The following is an 18,305-nucleotide window of genomic DNA, read 5'->3' as shown; positions in this document are numbered from 1 at the left end:
ACCTCAATTCTATCAAATTGATAATTAGAGACAGAAAGCACAGATATACCATGAGAAATCATGAGCAAAACTCCTCTATGTTGAGCATTTTTTCGTTTAGTTCTAATGGTATGATATTTCGCTATAGTTGGCCCTGTGTCACCAGCGGAGTACCAAGTTTCTGTAATTGCCTTAGAAGTCAAACATTGGGCATTAATGAGATGAATCAAGGGGCTGTTCAATAAAGGCGAAGGCGACCTTAGGCATTTCCCGGCTTGACAATAATTTTCCCGTCCCGTATAATAATGTTTACTTCACCTTCGTCCCGACGGCGCTTAAGTTCGTCCTGTAGTTCCCTGTCGCGTTCCCTTTCTTTTGGTGTCATATCTGGATATATGTATATATATATATATATATATATATATATATATATATATATATATATATATATATATGTATATGTATATGTATATATATATATATGTATATGTATATGTATATATATATATATATATATATATATGTATATATATCCTCAGTAGGGTTGCGGGGGTGCTGGAGCCCATCCCAGCAATCATCGGGCAGTGGGCAGGGGACACCCTGAACTGGTTGCCAGCCAATCGCAGGGCACACAGGGACAGACAACTCGCTCGCTCATTCACACCAATTTGGACCGGCCAATCCACCTGAAATGCCTTGTCTTTGGAATGTGGGAAGAAACCGTAGTGCCCGGAGGAAACCCACGCAAGCACAGGGAGAACATACAAACTCTGCACAGGAAGTCCGGTAGCTGGATTTGAACCCACACAGGAGGTTCCCAAGAACTTAGAACTGTGCCGCACACGCGCTAACCACTGCGCCGCCGTGCTTTTTTTCTTTTTCTTTTGCTATTTATTTCCCTTTTATTTTCTTTGTTATTGTATGTGTGTGTCTTGCTGTCGGTCACCCCTCTTGAGGGATATGACCAAGGTAGATGGATAGATAGATTTTTTAATTCTATTGCTTGTCTGTGTATAATGAACATGTTTACCTGACTGCTCCTTTTGCACATCTGCTGTACAGCACTCTTAGGTGTGATTATTTACCTACTACTACTGCACATCCATATGTTTTGTACATTATATGATCCTCTTACTGGCTTGTTTTGCTCTACAAGTACTTTGCACTATTGTGTGGGATCCTTTTAAATACTCCAACTCATTACTTTATACTTAGATATTTACGGACAGTGTGCGGGTCAGATGTATCGACATTTTGTTCTGTATTCATGTGTACAAGAATGACAAGCAAAGTACATTGGTACAATATTTTTATTTGTAGATCCTTATTTTTTTGTCGGGAATCATACAATATATATTTGAGAAGGCATGTTTATTTGTACAGTATAGCCCTTAATCATAAGAAGTCTCAAAGAACTGTACAGACTACAGACTACTATTACAGCATCCCCTAATCTTAAACCTACATGAGGGCAAGGACACACTCAAAAACCTCAGCATTTGGAAAACTCAATTTGGCAAGACCTCACTCAATACCTAGCTCTTTCGGCCACCAAATAAATTGAATTTGAGGACCCCGAATTTACGTGGCAAACTGTAGGGTGGCGCCATTGTACACAGCACCAGTTTGTAAACAAAGCGGATTATGTTGTGTTTATCGGATGGTACCCATAATTGACAAATTTGCGTTTTTCCATACAGATTTTCTTGTACGTCGTACACTACTTAAAATGTATAATAAACGTACTTTGTACGGCAAAAACGTACAGGTTGACAGTTATGTATTGGGGACACTGTCTGATCTAATATTACTGTGATCTGATCACAAACATTTCTGTTATTCAAGTGTTTAACCTAGCAAATCATATTTTACTGTTTGGCAACCTGCTGCACCACTAAAACACAGATAGCATGCTGCCAAACTTGCAATGCTACGATGTTTATGGCAAAAAATGTGTTTTTTTTCTATTCGCAGAGAAAGGGGTTCGCCTCTCGAGACAGTGTCTCGTTCTCGGGGAGAGCGATTGTATCGCAGCCAAAACTCTGGAAAAGGAATTTCTTTTGTATTTTTTTGTCTCCACAAAGTGGAGGGTGTTCTAGAGTGAAAAAAAACATACGTCAACATCAACACACACAAAGCTTATTCAAGTACAACCGCCTGGTGTTTGGTGTTGCATCCAGTCCAGCCATTTTTCAGCATACCATGGAAAATCTACTCAGAGACATTCCCCATGTTGCAGTCTATCTTGACCCCTACCCAAAAAAATGTCCTGGAGAGGAATGTGGACCACCAGGCTGTACTTGCCCAAGACACACCACAGGAAGCAGTGCCCAGACGACCCAAGTGGTTAAGGGAGCAGTGAACCGTGAACATGAAGTGTCATATAAATCTGCATTTTTTTTGCTAGTTCTAGGTCCAGAAATTTGCATTCATTTTTCATAACTTGATCCTTACCTAGAAGGAGCTGACAAAATTGTTGTCCATCTTTCTGCCATGAGTTCTCTAAAAAAAGCCTGCAAAAGTCTTGTCTTTGTTTTTCTTTGTTTTAATGCAAAAGGTGAGGTTTGGTCACTTTTAGACTATGTAGTTTGTATTTTTTATTGGGCTTTTATTTCACTACACAATAAGGTGACATTTAGTAGTCAAATAATATGCACTGTCCTCTTAAGTGGAATTTAGGTTCAGCAATGGTAAAATGTGAAATAGGAATAGACCCATGGCCTAGAGATGCCCTGACTTTGTTCCATCCCCTGGGCCTCCAGCATCAGACCCCTTCGGAAAAACATCTGCTGCTGCATATCCGTCATCTTCCTGCACAGAGAACAGACTGCCAGTAAAAAAATGTATTCGTTATACCAAAAACAAAAACACCCAGCAGTGGGTTTACATGTCAAGTAGGTCTCCCTGCATAGCAGACTCCTCTCCTGACAAGGCTCGTTCTTCTTTACTCATTTGGCGCTCTTCCTCTTTGGTGTTTCTCTGCTCCTCTTGTTCCTTCATAGCGAGGTACTCATTCCATTCACTCATGTTCTCCTCCAAGAGCTTGCACTCCTTTTGCCTCCTCTCTTCCTCAAGGTGCAGGTGATCCACTTCAGCTATGATAAAGTTATGATAACATCAATATTTAATCTGTATTTCTTCTAGTTTTTGCCCATTTTTAGCAGCAACAGTAGACCAGTTAAATTCAGAATAGTTCACAGAGGTCCATGTCAATTGTATGATAAAACACAACTTCCCTTTTTTATAAATCAGTCTCTTTGTCACGAAACGGATCAGGAAGTAGGAACTCATTTGCGTAGACGTCCTCACACTTTAATTGAGAAAAAAAAGTTGTCCAAAACACAAACGGACCAGACCAAAAAAACAAAACGGGTCAAACACAGGCAAAACTACAACTAGGCATTTCCAGAATCAAACAGAACTTGCAGGAATCTCTCAGAATGTTACACCGAAATGCAACAAAGTCCAACAACCACAACAAGTATAACCACGAATAAACAAGTTTTCAACAACGATCTGGCAAAGCGCAGTTCAAAAGAGCAGGTTTAAGTACCCACAGGAGTAATCAGAAAATGCGAGTCAGCCGGTGTCCAGAGGCGGTATATATATATATATATATATATATATATATATATATATATATATATATATATATATATATATATATATATACATGCATTTTTTTCATTTTGAAGTTTCTGTAAAAGTCATCATGTCAACAAAACACTGGACTGTGACAAAAGCACCAGCGGCCATTCCTGAAAATCAGAGGAACATGCCTTCTATTGCCGAAAGTTGGACTTTTGGACATGTTAAATGAAAAGCAGTTTTCTATAAGGATGACTGTATTTAACCTTTATTCCTTCTCGCCTCCTCTTCCCTCATCTTCTGCAGTCTCTCCATCCGTCTCTTCCTCTCCCCTTGCCACCTTATTGCCCTCTCCTGATCAGCTTGCTCCCGTCTGACTCGGTCCTGTTCTCCTTGCTCGCGTTTCTTCTTTACTTCCTCATCTGCAAGTTTTTTAAATCTATGGGTGGATAAACACAGTGATATAAAAACTTAAGAAACATAAGAAACAGGCCCTCAGACAAATAGTCACTGTCGATAAAGCTGTTGGTTGGCTGGAAACGTCATCGGTTTCATGATTGGCTATTATTCATGCTTTTTAAAAATATATACATTCATCACAGCTTTAGCTGCAGCAAATGTTTTTGTGCAAGAAAAATAGTTATTGAGAGTTGGATTGATTCAATTTACAGAAGGCCTAGTTGTGAATTCCACGGCCCGCAACTGGAAACTTTGGAGCAAGTACTGAAGACGTTTCTTACCTGAGCTGCTCAGTCCTTCTTCTCCGTTCCTCCTTCAGCTCGTTTTTCATGTTATCCTTATTCCGCTTACTCCCCTCCTGCAGCATCCTTTCTTCATACTCTTTCTCCCTATTTTTCCTCTCTGCCTTCTCCCTCCATAGTTCAAGTTGCACAGCCTGATAGTTCTTCGCATTTATCAAGGATGACTGAAATGCATGCATTAAATCAACACTGAACGTTATGTGCTCATTTCTTTATTTCTTCTCAAAGGTGGGTGCTTGAGAGCACTCTATGGGGGGGATGAGATTCTAAGTCATTGTCAAAAGAAGCATATCTATTCAAAAGAAAAATCTTAAATTACATCATTATATCAGGATAACTAACTGTAATTAGAGTACGGAAAAATACATGTTAATTCAGATGGGGGTTTAATTCAAAATGTATGTTAATAATTTCGTGTTTGTAACAGAAATTTAGTGTAAACCTCTAGGAACAGAACTAAGGACGAAAAAAATCATGTTGTGTTGGAAGAACATTTTAATCATTTTAAACATTCCTTTTTCTGATTTTCAAATATTATTCAAAATCAACAAAATTATCAAATGTTAAATACAGCTTATGATCTTGCTTATTTTAAGTATTTATTCAGTGATTTAAATAATGCTAAGGTCAATTGTTTTAAAAGATCAAATGATTGTGAATGGGCAAACAACAGAATTAGAATGTTTTACACCTTTGATGTATTCTCTACTTATTTGGAGTGTCTGCTAAGATATACACTTAACAGGGCTACCTAGCTGGACACAAAACATTGAAAAGATGCTACATAAATTCAAAAAAAGGCCGAGAACCATTTTTCTATGCTAAAGTATTACCCAAGCATGACCTGAATACGTTTTAAATGACCGAATAAGTAGTCTTTAACTCATCAATTACAACTTACCTCAGTCTTTGCCAATTTTAACATCAATTCCTCCTCAGTTACCATAACAGTGGAGCATGACGATGACGGTTGACCTCGACAAGGTGAAAGCATCCTTCTGTTGGACAACAGACTCTCGCAGGAAGACCTCAGAGAGCTCCTCACATTTAGAGTCGAAGATGCAGAAGGAGACAGTGGAGAACTATCTGATTGGGGACTTCTGTCATGGCTGTGTTCTACAACATTGTCATTGTTGTTTTCTTCTACACTGGTCTCAATTTTTGTTTGTTTGGTGAAGTCTTTTTTGGTTTCCTCTTCACCTGCATGCACCTCTTTTCCCACACCACCATCTTCTTGATTATGTGACGGAACACTAGGAACATCTGCAAATGTTGAAGGAAAAACTTTAATCTTCTTTCTAAAAAATTTAACATGCGCGCCAAGATGACAAATTGTGTTACCGTCTCTGTGATTTGGCATCACTTGTTTGGTCTTTTTCCCTTCCCTTACTTCCTTTATTGTATGTCTTATGTCAGTGTTCTTTATTTCCTTGATACCTCTCCATTTTTTCTGAAACTGTATAATGTAGGCGTCACAAATCCCAAAACTAATTACAACAGACGACAAGATTCCTCACCGTTGATGCAGAATGCTTTTGAGTCAATGGTGCATTTTTCTTGGTCTGCTTGTTATCAAAGCTGCTTTTAGTCAGTTGAACATCTCTATGTTCTTTCTTCAATTTCTTCACATTTTTGTTTTTTCTGGATTGCATCTGTCCTTGGGTTTTCACAGTTTTTTCATCCTGCGCACTACATGACGATATGACGTTGATGTTACAATACATATATTGGTTCATGATTGTAAAGTTTAAAGCTTAGTGGACACTCCAAATCAGGAGAAACTACATAAATGGTTTAATATACTGTTTATTTATACAACTAAAAGTTTATTATGGTTTTAAAATTTTTGGTCAGGTATAAACTTTAACGCTGCCCGCTCACATTATTCAAAATATAAAACAGAGTAGTGGGAAAAAGTAGAATTTCTTTTTAATTAATCATCTTTCGAAAGAAAATGTCATTTTCTAGCTGGCAGATAGTTTCACAAATTTGAAATATAATGAATCTCAAGTAAAAATAGACAAATACAGTTAAATATGAAAAACAATGCTTAAAATAAGCAACATTTTTTGTGGGTTTTTTTCTTATTTTATTGCCTTAAAAATACAAATCAGAATCCTTATTACAGGGAAAATGGTCAGAAAACTAAATGATAATAATTATTGATTAGTAATTTAGCATATATAAAAGTCTTTCTTAAAGGGGTGTGTAATATTTAGTGGTTAAAAAACTTGTATTCAGTAAAGCAAAACAAAACATTGATTTGAATACTAGGCAAAATATATGAACTATGATACCACTGTTAATTTTTGTGAAAAAAACATAGGTCAAGAAATTTGTATAAGACATTGTGGAATCCCTACTTAGTTTGCCATCATGTTTGTCTGCCGTCTTGTTGCATGCTGTGGCACTGCTTTTCATTAGCATTGGACAACAGTGTCATCTAGTGGTCAAATAATACACACTGGGCCTTTAAGGGTCTTTAATATGTAGTTTTAAAATATGATTATTGCAAAATGCATTTAAAAAGCAGTAGGCTTCTGTATATAACAATAATTTTACTTAGATTTTTTTAGTTTCCTCACAATAACGATACAATTTAATAATTACTTTTGAATATTTCAAAAGTATAGACTTTTTCTATTGTTCTCAGTTTATTTAAAATCACACTTACCCCTGTTTGAGAACCACTGGTCTATGCACTACCGTATTTGTTTGCAAATATTACACATTATCAGGGTCCGAATATCCTACCTTGTTATTTTGTTATGACGTTTGACAATTTTCGGAATAACTAAACCGTTAAAGGTAAAGATTAAACACCACCTTACATGGATTAAACCCCAACTAAAACTCAAGAGCAAATGATTAATATCTGTCAACTGAAAACAAAATATTAAAATGAATGCACACATTGTATTCTGATCATAAATTATGTAATCTGCAAATCTAACTCAATAACTGTTATTTATCATTCATGATTTCTCACCGAGTGACGTTTAGTGTGGCACTATTCTTTCTGTCCTTCTTCAGTGCAATCACAGCTTCTTTTTCTGGTGTGTTTTCAGAGGCAATATCCTGCTGAAAAGACGTGGCACTGACAAAACAAAGTTGTGAACGTTTTAATAACTTGTTGTAATAAGGTGAATACTGCAACAGATTAGCTTACTTTATATTATTTTGAATTGGGCATACACTGTCAACGGGTGCACAGTTTCACTTTTGGAGTCTTAACTTTGCATTTTAAAGCTAATCAATAATATAAATATCATACTTAAGCTCAGACTTCTGTATGTTAATTGTTCCATTCTCAAACTGGTCAATGCGTCTTGGTATGGAGTCAAAGTCCTTTTCTTTCTGCTGGTCGTTGCTGCCTCTTACAGGCTCCTCCAACTTTTCCCTTGGTGAAGGGTTAACAATTTGGTTTTCAACATTGAGTCTTTGCTCATTTTGATCTTTTGTCTTTGTTGTTTCAATTTCTGAAAAAAGTAAAACAAAAAGGACTAACTCAAATACTATTACTGGTGCTATGGAAATAAATAATAAGAAAAAAGGAAGAAAGGAATTAACTATTAGAAGAACTTACCCAAATCAACTGGCCTGCTGTCTGGTCTTTTAAAAGAGTCTCCAAACTTACCCCCAGAGCCCTAGTTAAGCAACAATTAATTCAAAACAAATGTCAACAATTCCGCAGTAACAAAACTAAAGTTGGTTAAATTGCCACAAATTTGTGAGTTAGGAAAAAAACCTACTGTTTTGACAGGTGCAAAGTGTTGAACGTGTCCTTTTGGTACTTTTAGATTTAGTTCTTCATCTTCTACAACCAAATTGAAAGAAAATGAAAAAAGGGCTTCCATTTGCAGGGCTTTAAAGAGCCACCAAAATGATAGCACTTTTTCATAATATTGCAGTTAGTGAACTATTGAACTATTATTAAACTCAGTGGTGGGCCGTGCATTTCATACCTAGGTGTTCAGTAGTGCTACGTCTTAATCAATGCAACCCTCAATAACTATTTTACTTTTATTGTAGCAACAGCTGCGACACATATAAAAAGCATCAATGACAACCTTATGAAATTCTATTATTTTTCAGCCCCATTTTACTCACCAAAAATTATTTTCACTCGCGCACCAAATCCATTCTATTTTCTTTCCTCAAGAAGATTTTAATTAAGCTGTCTCTCAGATTATCTTCTATCGCCATCAAAGTTATTGTTGAAAGTTGAGCATGTCCTGTCGTATTTCTGGCGTAAGTGTTTTTTTATTCAGAGCTCAAAAAGTAAGTTCGACTGAAGCAGGGGACACAGAGATTTTTGTTCACCTTTTTTTTGTGATACTTCCGTTACCATCCCTAGCCAATCATGATTTGTGGAACTGCTGACATTTCCTTACACCTTCTAGAAGGCCCTACTTCAACAATTTGAAATCTGATTGGGTAAACCCACAGCTAAACCTACACTTATGTTATGCCTTAGGGCCAGCAGAACTGATTGTTAAGTCCTCCAGGCAGATTTCTGAACCAGGCGGCAAGAAAAGGAAGCAGTGCAACCAGGGGAAGATCCATGAAAGGAAGCTGACATACAATTGTTCATGGACAAAATATAATTAACATCACATGATTCAGATATGGCAGCACGCAAGCGCAGTAATTAGCGCGTGTGTGGCACAGTTCTGAGGTCATGGGATCGAACCTTCCTGTGTGGAGTTTACATGTTCTCCCTGTTCTTGGGTGAGTTTCCACCGGGCACTCCGGTTTCCTCCAACATCCAAAAACATGCATGTCAGGTTAATTGGCCGGTCCAAATTGTCCCTAGGTGTGAACGAGCGAGTGGGTTGTCTGTCTCTGTGTGCCCTGTTGACTGGCTGGCAACTGGTTCAGGGTGTCCCCTGCCCACTGCCCGGAGATGGCTGGGATGGGCTCCAGCACCCCCGTGACCTTACTGAGGATAAGCGGTGCAGAAAATGGATGGATGATTCAGATATTCCCTAGGCAGAGAAGGCTTTTCAGGCCCTGATGGCCCACCACTGAGTAAACTACTGCTGTAGTGTAATCACTAGATATTTACCAAAATTACAATTTTTTAACTTTTATTTATTGTTTGTTTATTTGTTTTGTCCTTGACAAACTTCTCTTTTATACCAATTATTAGCTATTCAGAACACAAACCCTCAGTATTTAGGATTATTTTACCACTAAATCTACCTCTGACTGGAAGCCAATGTGAATTATTTATCAGAACCTAAGTTGCATAATTATGCATGGGTTTCAGCTGTCTGATGCCATTTTTAAGAAAGTCCATTTAGAAGCAGGTACCAACATTAGAGTTGACCGGACTTGAATAAAAAGTATTGATAAGCTACTATGATTGGAGGACCCAATCTGGATTTGTTTTTCAACTAGTGTTTTAGTGACTAACTTGATATTGTGTTGAAAGTACTGTTACAGCACATACCAGACTGTGTGTGTTCGTATTGCAGAACCACAACTGTGTGTAACGTCTCGCCATCTACTGAAAAAACCTGGAAAGCTGGAAGGGGAGACTGTCTTAAAAACACTTGTCAACACTCCACTTATACTACGCATACAGCTCATAGACAACAAAACATAACAATAATCTGTGTTTTTAGTAGAAAATTGTTGAAATAACACGCTCAGGCCCTTGACACACAGTTTACCAGATGTATAACAACTGTGTAAAGTGAAGGGAAAACATTCTCACAGTGCGGCATGTCCTCAAATATTACTTTTTAATTTAGACAGATCTGAAGCGTGTTCTACAATTTTTAGTTTAATAACTGCTTACAATCCATGATTTGTCAGTGGTACAGAATATTGCCGAGCACTTACACAAAACCATATCGGTGTCTGCTAGCATTGCACTCATGGAAGCTGGTCCACCTGTAAACTAGCCATTATATCGATAGGTTAAAGATCAAGCCATATTGTAATGGAGGTCTGTGAAACCCTTTGAGACGTTCGTTATTAAGGGCTCTACAAATAAACAGGACTTGACTTGACTATTTAATATCCTTCAATCTGATTCTTTATTAGATACACCCAAGAGTTGTTGTCCGCGTCGTGCTTTTTAGCAATTATTTTTATCTCAGAACGACCTTCTGTTCTCACCATTTTCTAACATTCGTCTTAGGTACCATGACTATAAATTGTGTGATCATGAGATGAGATATAATGCCCTTTTCTGTGTCTTTAAGTCCCTCATTGTCTAGTGGCAAGGTTTTCAATGAGTGTGCCGGGGCTCAGTGGGGGCCGTGAAATGTTGTCAAATGTGCTGGAGAAAAGTGCCCATTTTATCTTTGCAAAAAGGCATGCCACTGTTCAGTAACTGATTTATTCCAATCATAAGCCAAGTAACTGAAGCAGATTAGGTCGTACAGGAAAATGTATTTAATAACTTTTTGTTTGATGAAGCAAATCTTGCACATCATTTTGGACGTAGTAAAACAGTTTGTTCTAGTGGCAGATACTCTTTTTCTTATTATTAATTTTAGTTTTATAATAAATAAAACTACAGAAGAATAACCCCAATCCTCGAAAAGCAGGTTAGAAATATGGTAAAATCCAAAATTACAGCAAAATGATTTAACCAAATAGATAACTTGCATTAACTTGTGTTCCACAGTGTCCAAAAATGATAAGAAAAATGTTATACGGTACTGTCAGTTTAGGAAACATGATAATATAACCTTTAAAAAATGAAATTGGTGCAGGGAATTTATTTTTAAACATTTTAACTTATGGTGTGCATTGAGATTTTTAGATGTAAAAAAGAAACCTGTGCCTTTGCTAAAAAAACACACTGGTCTAGTGATTGCACAGTGGATTTAGGCTTATTATAATTATTATTTTTATTGTAATTGTTATCACAACTAATATCATTGTCAGGGCGGTTCAGTAGAATTTTTTTAGACATTAAACCGAAATGTGGTACAAAAAAGGTTGGGAACCACTGCTATACACAGTGTATGTAGTCATCAATGCTGAAAAGTTTTTCAAGTAGTTCACTTACATTGCTGTTCTTTGTGGTTGTCTTCAACAAGGAGTTGTTGCTGGCAGTTGTCATCGAGTGACAATTGAATAATTTCTCCGTCAGGGCCAAGAATCACACAACCAACGGCTTTGCCGTTCTGCAAATCTGATAAGGGGCCACAATATTATTAGGTAACCTGTAACCCCAAGCTTAAACACGAGTGCAGTATGGGTAATAACACCGGTGTACAAAACTATTCCATGTTCTTTGTAGGTATATTTACCTCTTAGCTCCAGTGGGAGAACCCCCCTGACCACGCTTTTCTTTGTGTTAATAGAATCATTGCTATGGTCGAGCTCTGATATTCGATTAAATGAAAGGGCTGAAGAGCTCTGCCTCCCCAGATTTCTGCATCTTGTAACACATCTCAAAACTCCCACTGGGACTTCTTGAAATTCTTAGTGGAGAAGGCCAAAGAAATACACATGGTAGACATTTTACACACAACAAAGATCTATGTGAAGTAATGCTCAATTGAAATGCACCATCTGCCAGGTCCAGTATTATCTCTGCTGATTTCATAGAATTTTGCCTATGATATAACATCTCCTCACAAAATTGCTTTCCAGTTCTCTCCCTACCCGCTGCTGTCTTTTTACACTCCACCAATTCTATGTAATGGAAGAAAACAAAATGACACAATATTATGCACATCAAGTGAAAACATAAAACGGTCATCAGGGCAATGTTTTCCCACCATGTTTCTTGGCAGGTAGTAACAAAGGGAGAAGCGGCTGGCGCCGACGAGAGTACTTCTGACATATTTTAGGGTCAAATTCAACCCAGTCTGGTTCTATTTGGACATCCTGATAAGTCTGTGTGGCATTTGTGTGACCCCCGGTAATGTGGTTGAGGCACTCTTCATAAATAATGGAACTCTCATGTCCCATCTGAAACATCACAGCCAAAACATATAGTAAGTAATGTCAGTAAAGTATATATATATATATATATATATATATATATATATATATATATATATATATATATATATATATATATATATATATATATATATATATATATATATATATATATACATACATATAGACTCTTTGTGATTAAGGGCTTGACTTGACACTGTAGTAGTATTTTTGGAGTATCGTCTTACTGTAGTTTGTTTTAGTATTTTTTTAATAGTATTTTGTAGTATTACCGTAGATGTATTTTTGTAGCAGTATTTTTGTAGTAATTCTGGAGTATTTGTGTAGTACACATGGTTTCTATAGTCGTATTTCTGTTTTATTGTATTTCTGTTATACTGCATTTCTATATTAGTGTTTTGTAGCATTTTTGTAGAATTTCTGTAGTAGCATTTTTGTTGGATTTTTTTGTTTTTCTGTAGTAGCATTTTTGGATTAGTCTTATAGTAGTATTTCAGCAGTAGTACTTCTATATTACAGTATCACTGTACTACTATCTTTATAGTATTTCTGTTAAACAATTTTCTTATCAGAATGAAATCAAGATAATACATTAGGTCCCTGTTTTAAAGCACTAAACTTGATATATAGTTTTGCAGTAGTTATGTAGTATTTTTGTAGCTTTCCTTTAGTATTATTTGTAGTAAACAGACAAAGGGATAATGGGTACAAAGTTGGCACAAAAAAAATACATTGTTTTAGAGTAATGCTTTATTCACTATCATATATTGTTAGTATACTTTGACCATTTTCATTCACAGGGCCGGATTAAAAAGCAATGTACGATATTTAGAAATTAAAAAGAAACTAAGAATTATTGTTTTTTTTTCTATTTTCTTTAGAAGATGTTCCTTCGGAATTTGTTCAGTAAAAAAAAAATCTGTCTTTGAGCCCCCCAAAAAGATTAAACTCTGTTTTAGATGACCTGATGTTCTTTTGGTTCTTTGAGAGTTGTGCAGTCCACAAGTGTCTGCAGATCAAGGACGAGGTCCAACCGGGCACTTCGGTCACTTCCCAGAATTTCCCTCTTGTCTGCAGACAAACTTCATTAATATTTTAACGAGGTAATAATGCTCTAAGAAGAGATTCACTTTGTGTTTTGCCTTCAGGTGGCGACTTTACGTGGAGCTGGGTTTCTAATGAGCCACTGAGCAAATTTAGAGGAGGTTGTTCTTTCGTGGAAGAATGTTGGAAAATAGTCGCACGACGGATATTGGGAAGTGGAGGTAAGGTCGGCGTGTCAGACCTTTCTGTCAGCTAAGTTAGAATTGTGTACAGTCAAAATTCATCCAACAAATAATATGGAGATGTCTAAAATGAAGAATTGTACAGAAGCTTACTTGATTATTCTTTTGACTCCAATTATAAGCATAGGGCTGTTGTTCCATTTCCTGTGTGGACTGCCGTATGATACCTCTTCTTTTTGTAGAAGTAAGATCGGCCCTGAAAAAAAAACGAGCCATGCCAGCAGGTACGAAAGCCCAACCCAGTCCGAGCCTGACCAATTAACTTAATTTGCAAAATATTTTATTTGTGAGTACTTGGGAGGAGGAGAAGTGTTTTATGATAACAAATTCTTCTTTTTTAACAAAAGCTAAGTTAAACAACATTGGAAAAATTTACATCTTTTACATCTCTTCGCTGCAGAGGTTACACAAACCGACAATTTGCCATTATTGACGTATTTTTTTTAAGAGTATACAGGAACATTTTAAGGCCACCTGTCATTTTGATGGATTGAAAATTGGGCCCTAAACCACAGCAGCACTACATTCTTAAGAACTTAGTGCAGCACTTCATGAGAGCGGGAGGGGCAGAGAGCCAAAGTACAACAATGACTGATATTAATAGACAAAGACAGGAATAAGTTCTTTGTATTGAAATTACAAGAGTTTAGTACAGTACATGTTGTGATGGGACAACTTCTGTTTTTCAGATAAGTATAGTCTCTTGTGGCCAAAATCACTCATGGCCTCGAAACGCCTCAGTGCAGTGTGATGATAGTGAAGCAGCATCGCAGTTCTGGAAGATACTGATTTAATCACGGTGTTTCTCACGCATCTAGGGCCAAGCTACTAGCTCTGACACTGATAGGGCATTTCAGAAAGTGAGGGCTGCTCGCTAACCACCCAGCCGCCGTGCCGCCTATCTGAATCATGCTATGTTAATTACTTTTTGCCCATCCATACTTATTAAATAATTCCAAATTGCCTGCCAGCTTCCTTGCATTACTTCTCCTTAATTGGGCTGCTTTCAGATGTTTGCTTTTATATTTAAGCATTTAACCAATTACATTTTAGCCATTAGTTGTTACTAAGCTCAGAAATCTACCCGGAGGCCTTCCCCAAAAAACCTAAAGGCTGTGTACCGTGACAGTGAAAGCTCGAGAAAGCTGTTGGTTTAGCCTATCGGATTTCGAGTTGGCGTTGAGCTCCTGCTAGGGGGCCATGATTTACAACTGCAATTTGACAAACTAAGATTGGCCAGGGAGCGATAATCCAACAAAGTGATAATGACAAAAGCCGTTAAACTTGAAATGACGGAGCTGAACTAGGACTAGGAAATATATTCTTGTATTGATTTAATAGCAAACGATGCGAAAACTCCAAAGCAAGCAAACCTTTCGCACGCGGGAGAAGGTTTTGTCTACCACATCTAACCTAGAGGTAATTTCTTATGGCCTGAGCACAAGCCCGACCTGATTCGAATTTCGGGCCGGGTCGGGCCTAAAATGTCAATAATTACGTTCGGGTTGGGCTCAACTTCTCTCGTTTCCTTTTTTTTTAAATTATTCACCGGCCATCATTCTTCTTCGTCTCTGTTCATAAAGTCTTGTTGTACTTAGATTTTGTTACAAAAGACAGGCTTTACGTGTCGTGCGCCCACGTGGGTTCCTTTGCATTAGCCGCCCCCAATCGCTCTCACGCAGTCGATGTTGCTGGCTCGCCAAGCGAACTGTGTCTGGCGCCATCGAACCGGGCATCTGGCAGGGACAGGGGTAAGCTCAAATCACCTCTACTCCGGGACGTGTCCTCTCAAATAAAATTGGATGGAAATTTTACTTCCAAGAGCCAGCTCAGAGAACCCGTTAATTAGTGAATAACATCACTTATCGGGTTTGGGCTCACGATCTTACCTCTGTCTCTCTGTTAATTCTTGTGACCCACATTCACTTTCGAGTGTAACCAAGTCCTGCAAACAGAGATAAAACATTGATTTTTCAGTCTTTGCACAGTGGAATTGACAAATCTTTGTTGTCAAGTGTCTTTCATACTCGTGAGTACAGAAGAAGAGGTCCGCGGCGAGTGCTGTACGTCTTTGAGATGGTTGACTCGCTACTCCCGGAAAGACTTCCGTTGTTTGTCAGATGCAGTACAGCTTCATTGGATTTCCAGATGTAGTAATCCTTAAAATGTTAGGTCAGATCAGGGTTGGCAAACCCAAAATGTTGAATGAGGCCAAAAGCGAAATACATAACTTATGTTTGAGGCCGATTGCTTCTTTAAGTTTATTTTTTTTATATTTTAAGACTTTACTTTTTTTATCTTTGAGAAAAAAAAAAAAATCTTAAAATGATCAAAATTTTCTCGGCTGATCAATGTTAGACTGTTTTTCAGTTTAATTTTTTCTCATTTTTAAAGAAAAAAAACCCCTTAAAAATAGCTTGAATCAGCTAGATAGGAATGTATCTTATTCTATAGACTATTATTTTTCTATCTAAAGTAACATTACGGTAATTATTTAAAGGGACATTGTATATTACTAAGTGGTAAAAAAAACTTTCTTCATCAAAACAACAATGAAAAAGTATGTTTATTATCAAATTAGTTTTGTTTTCATTCTACTTAATCTGTCTTGCGTTGAGTAAATAGGAGGTTTTACATTGTGTATGATTAAAGGTGCTGTCCAAAATTTGGTACTTTCTCACTCCCTGATGCTATCTTCTGGCTTGTGTTACGTTGCAGCATGTGTCATGCTCCTTATGTTAGTGTGCAAGTACATATATTTCTTAAACACGCTCAAAGAAATTCTCCTTTTTTTCATGGTTTGGTGCCTGCAGACTAAAGATGGCAGCATTACCCCATTTTCCAGTCCCCTCTATTTTTCTCTCCCCAGGGGTTTTCAGTCAGACAATTATGCACCTCTGTTGTAAATAGTAATGGTCATCCTGGGAAGGGGATTACCACTTGTAAGGCCCTTTCTCGAGGTTTTTTTTCCCACATTCGCTTTTCCTTGCCAGTATGTTGGTTTAAGATCAGGCAATGGTGTAATTGTAATCACGTGCAGTCCTTTGAGACATCTTGTGATTAAGGGTTATACAAATACACTAAATGTGACTTGACTTGAGTTGAATAATCTGGTCTCCCATCTCACATTGCTGATCCATTTTTGATTCCTGAAGACTTTCACTCGCCAGAAGGTCAAGGTTCTCCTTCCACGACCTCCTTTGTCAATATACCCTCCTCGTTTTAAGTTCACCCAATCCAAGACCAACCACCTTTTTCAGTTCCATCTTTTTATCATGATTGTCCACTTGAGCCATCTGTCTTAAAGGTACTTCCATATCTCCCTTTTCAAGACCCCCTCTCTAGTTTCCCTCGCAAGCCTCCCTCTAGAGATTTTCTCTTCAGCAGTTCAGGTTTCACACTCCTTTCTCATCAGTAGATTTTTTTTGTTGCTGTTAAATAAACGCCCCCCCCTCCCCAGTGGGGTTTGATCACTTTCCTTGTTTTACGTCTTCTTGTGTCCTGCATTTGGGTCTGTCCGACAACTCGTAATATTTTTTTCTCTTAATAAAAAACTGCTATGACAAGTATTAAGTCACTTTGCAACCCCCACAGCCCCCATTCCGTGGCCCGAGCAGCTTTACTAAATGTAAAATAAAAGCAGATAGATGCAGTAGAAAAAAAAATCATAAGGGCTCTTTGAAGTCAGTTGCACATTGTACTTTTTAACTTTTCAAGGAGACCTCAAATAAGGGGAATTGCAATCATTAATAAGAGAAGCAATTGGCTGAGGTTGACAGGTATGCAATAACAAAAAAAAGAGCAAGCAAATAAAACATTGTTTTAGAAATGACGCCTGTATTTTTCTGATAATAACATTTCATGAAATGTTTCGGTAACCTGCGGCGTGAAGCAGACATCTACACGGCCTTGGTCGCCTGCACTTGCTGTGATGACATGACCGCACCCGCGACTCAACGGCGACAAATCCTTCATGGTGTTACTTCTTTTTTCCTTCAAAAAGTTTTTGAAGAAAAAACTCACAGATTCTAGGACTAATGATGCTGTAATGTATCCAGTATGACCCTTAATCATGGTAGCCTTGTTAGAAAAAATTGAACAAAGGACTGACATACCTGCTGCCTTCTCAGTTTTTGTTAGCGCATGAGTGCTTTGTTGCTAGGATGTATGATTCAGAACTTTTGTGTTAGCGTTGCCCCAGTCGTATGTGCTTAACACCCACTCACACAAAACCAAAACCACACACATTTTGAATAGGAATGTCCAAGAAGTGTCCTGATACAATAAAAATGTGGGGAGGATCAGGATGTTTTTCAGGCCACAAGTTATACTGAGTTCATGACCATAGCAGTCTTGGACCAGGGGTGTCAAACTGATTTCATCACGGGGGCCCATGGAAGAAAAAGCACTCTTGCAGGGGCGGACTTGTAAATAAATGGCATAAAAAATTTACCTGAACTGGAGGGTTGGGGATATTTTGGCAGCTCATAGTTAAATTATGATTTTGGTGTGTAAGATTGAGGTTTTATTTTGTCTCAATGTTTTTTTTCCCTTGACTGGGGTGTAAACTGTTTAGATACTTCTCAAATTTTTCAAAAATAAAAATGATTGAAGTAAATTCCACTATTGATAAAGGGACAGTGTGTGTTATTTAGCGTATCTATGCCAAACATGGGTCCAGTCCTCTGGATGATGAAATATGGCCCACCACAAAATGTTGATCATGTAATAAAAAGTGAAGCTTCAGGTAATTTCT

At 37.6% G+C, this 18,305-nt stretch overlaps 1 protein-coding gene across 1 annotated transcript; it reads right to left on the bottom strand.

Moving 5' to 3' along the window:
* Positions 1-1,573: 1,573 nt before the first annotated feature.
* Positions 1,574-17,524, bottom strand: kiaa2012 (KIAA2012 ortholog). The gene is made up of 21 exons (XM_088353526.1): positions 17,429-17,524; positions 15,577-15,708; positions 15,439-15,494; positions 15,228-15,285; positions 13,406-13,559; positions 13,228-13,334; positions 12,077-12,269; positions 11,865-11,990; positions 11,603-11,758; positions 11,359-11,484; positions 9,784-9,858; positions 8,081-8,145; positions 7,603-7,790; positions 7,318-7,425; positions 5,846-6,017; positions 5,670-5,784; positions 5,230-5,591; positions 4,308-4,492; positions 3,834-4,006; positions 2,867-3,074; positions 1,574-2,790 (listed from the first exon to the last, which is right to left on the bottom strand). Exons 1-21 carry the CDS (start codon positions 17,522-17,524, stop codon positions 2,661-2,663), a joined length of 2,985 nt encoding a protein of 994 aa, XP_088209652.1. The 3' UTR covers positions 1,574-2,660.
* Positions 17,525-18,305: the final 781 nt, after the last annotated feature.

Source organism: Urocampus carinirostris, chromosome 14 (assembly GCF_059441175.1).
Source record: "Urocampus carinirostris isolate Australia breed hairy pipefish chromosome 14, RoL_Ucar_1.0, whole genome shotgun sequence".
Taxonomy (NCBI): Eukaryota; Metazoa; Chordata; class Actinopteri; order Syngnathiformes; family Syngnathidae; genus Urocampus; species Urocampus carinirostris.
Note: the sequence above shows the minus strand (reverse complement) of the source record. Positions and strands in the feature narration are given on the sequence as shown.

Coding starts and splice junctions, on each gene's coding strand:
- kiaa2012 (XM_088353526.1), bottom strand. CDS start 17,524: ATGAAGGATTTGTCGCCGTTGAGTCGCGGGTGCGGTCATGTCATCACA. Junction 13,335..13,405: donor CGTAAAGTCGCCACCTGAAG/GCAAAACACAAA, acceptor GTTTGTCTGCAG/ACAAGAGGGAAATTCTGGGA. Junction 5,785..5,845: donor AAAAGCATTCTGCATCAACG/GTGAGGAATCTT, acceptor TACATTATACAG/TTTCAGAAAAAATGGAGAGG.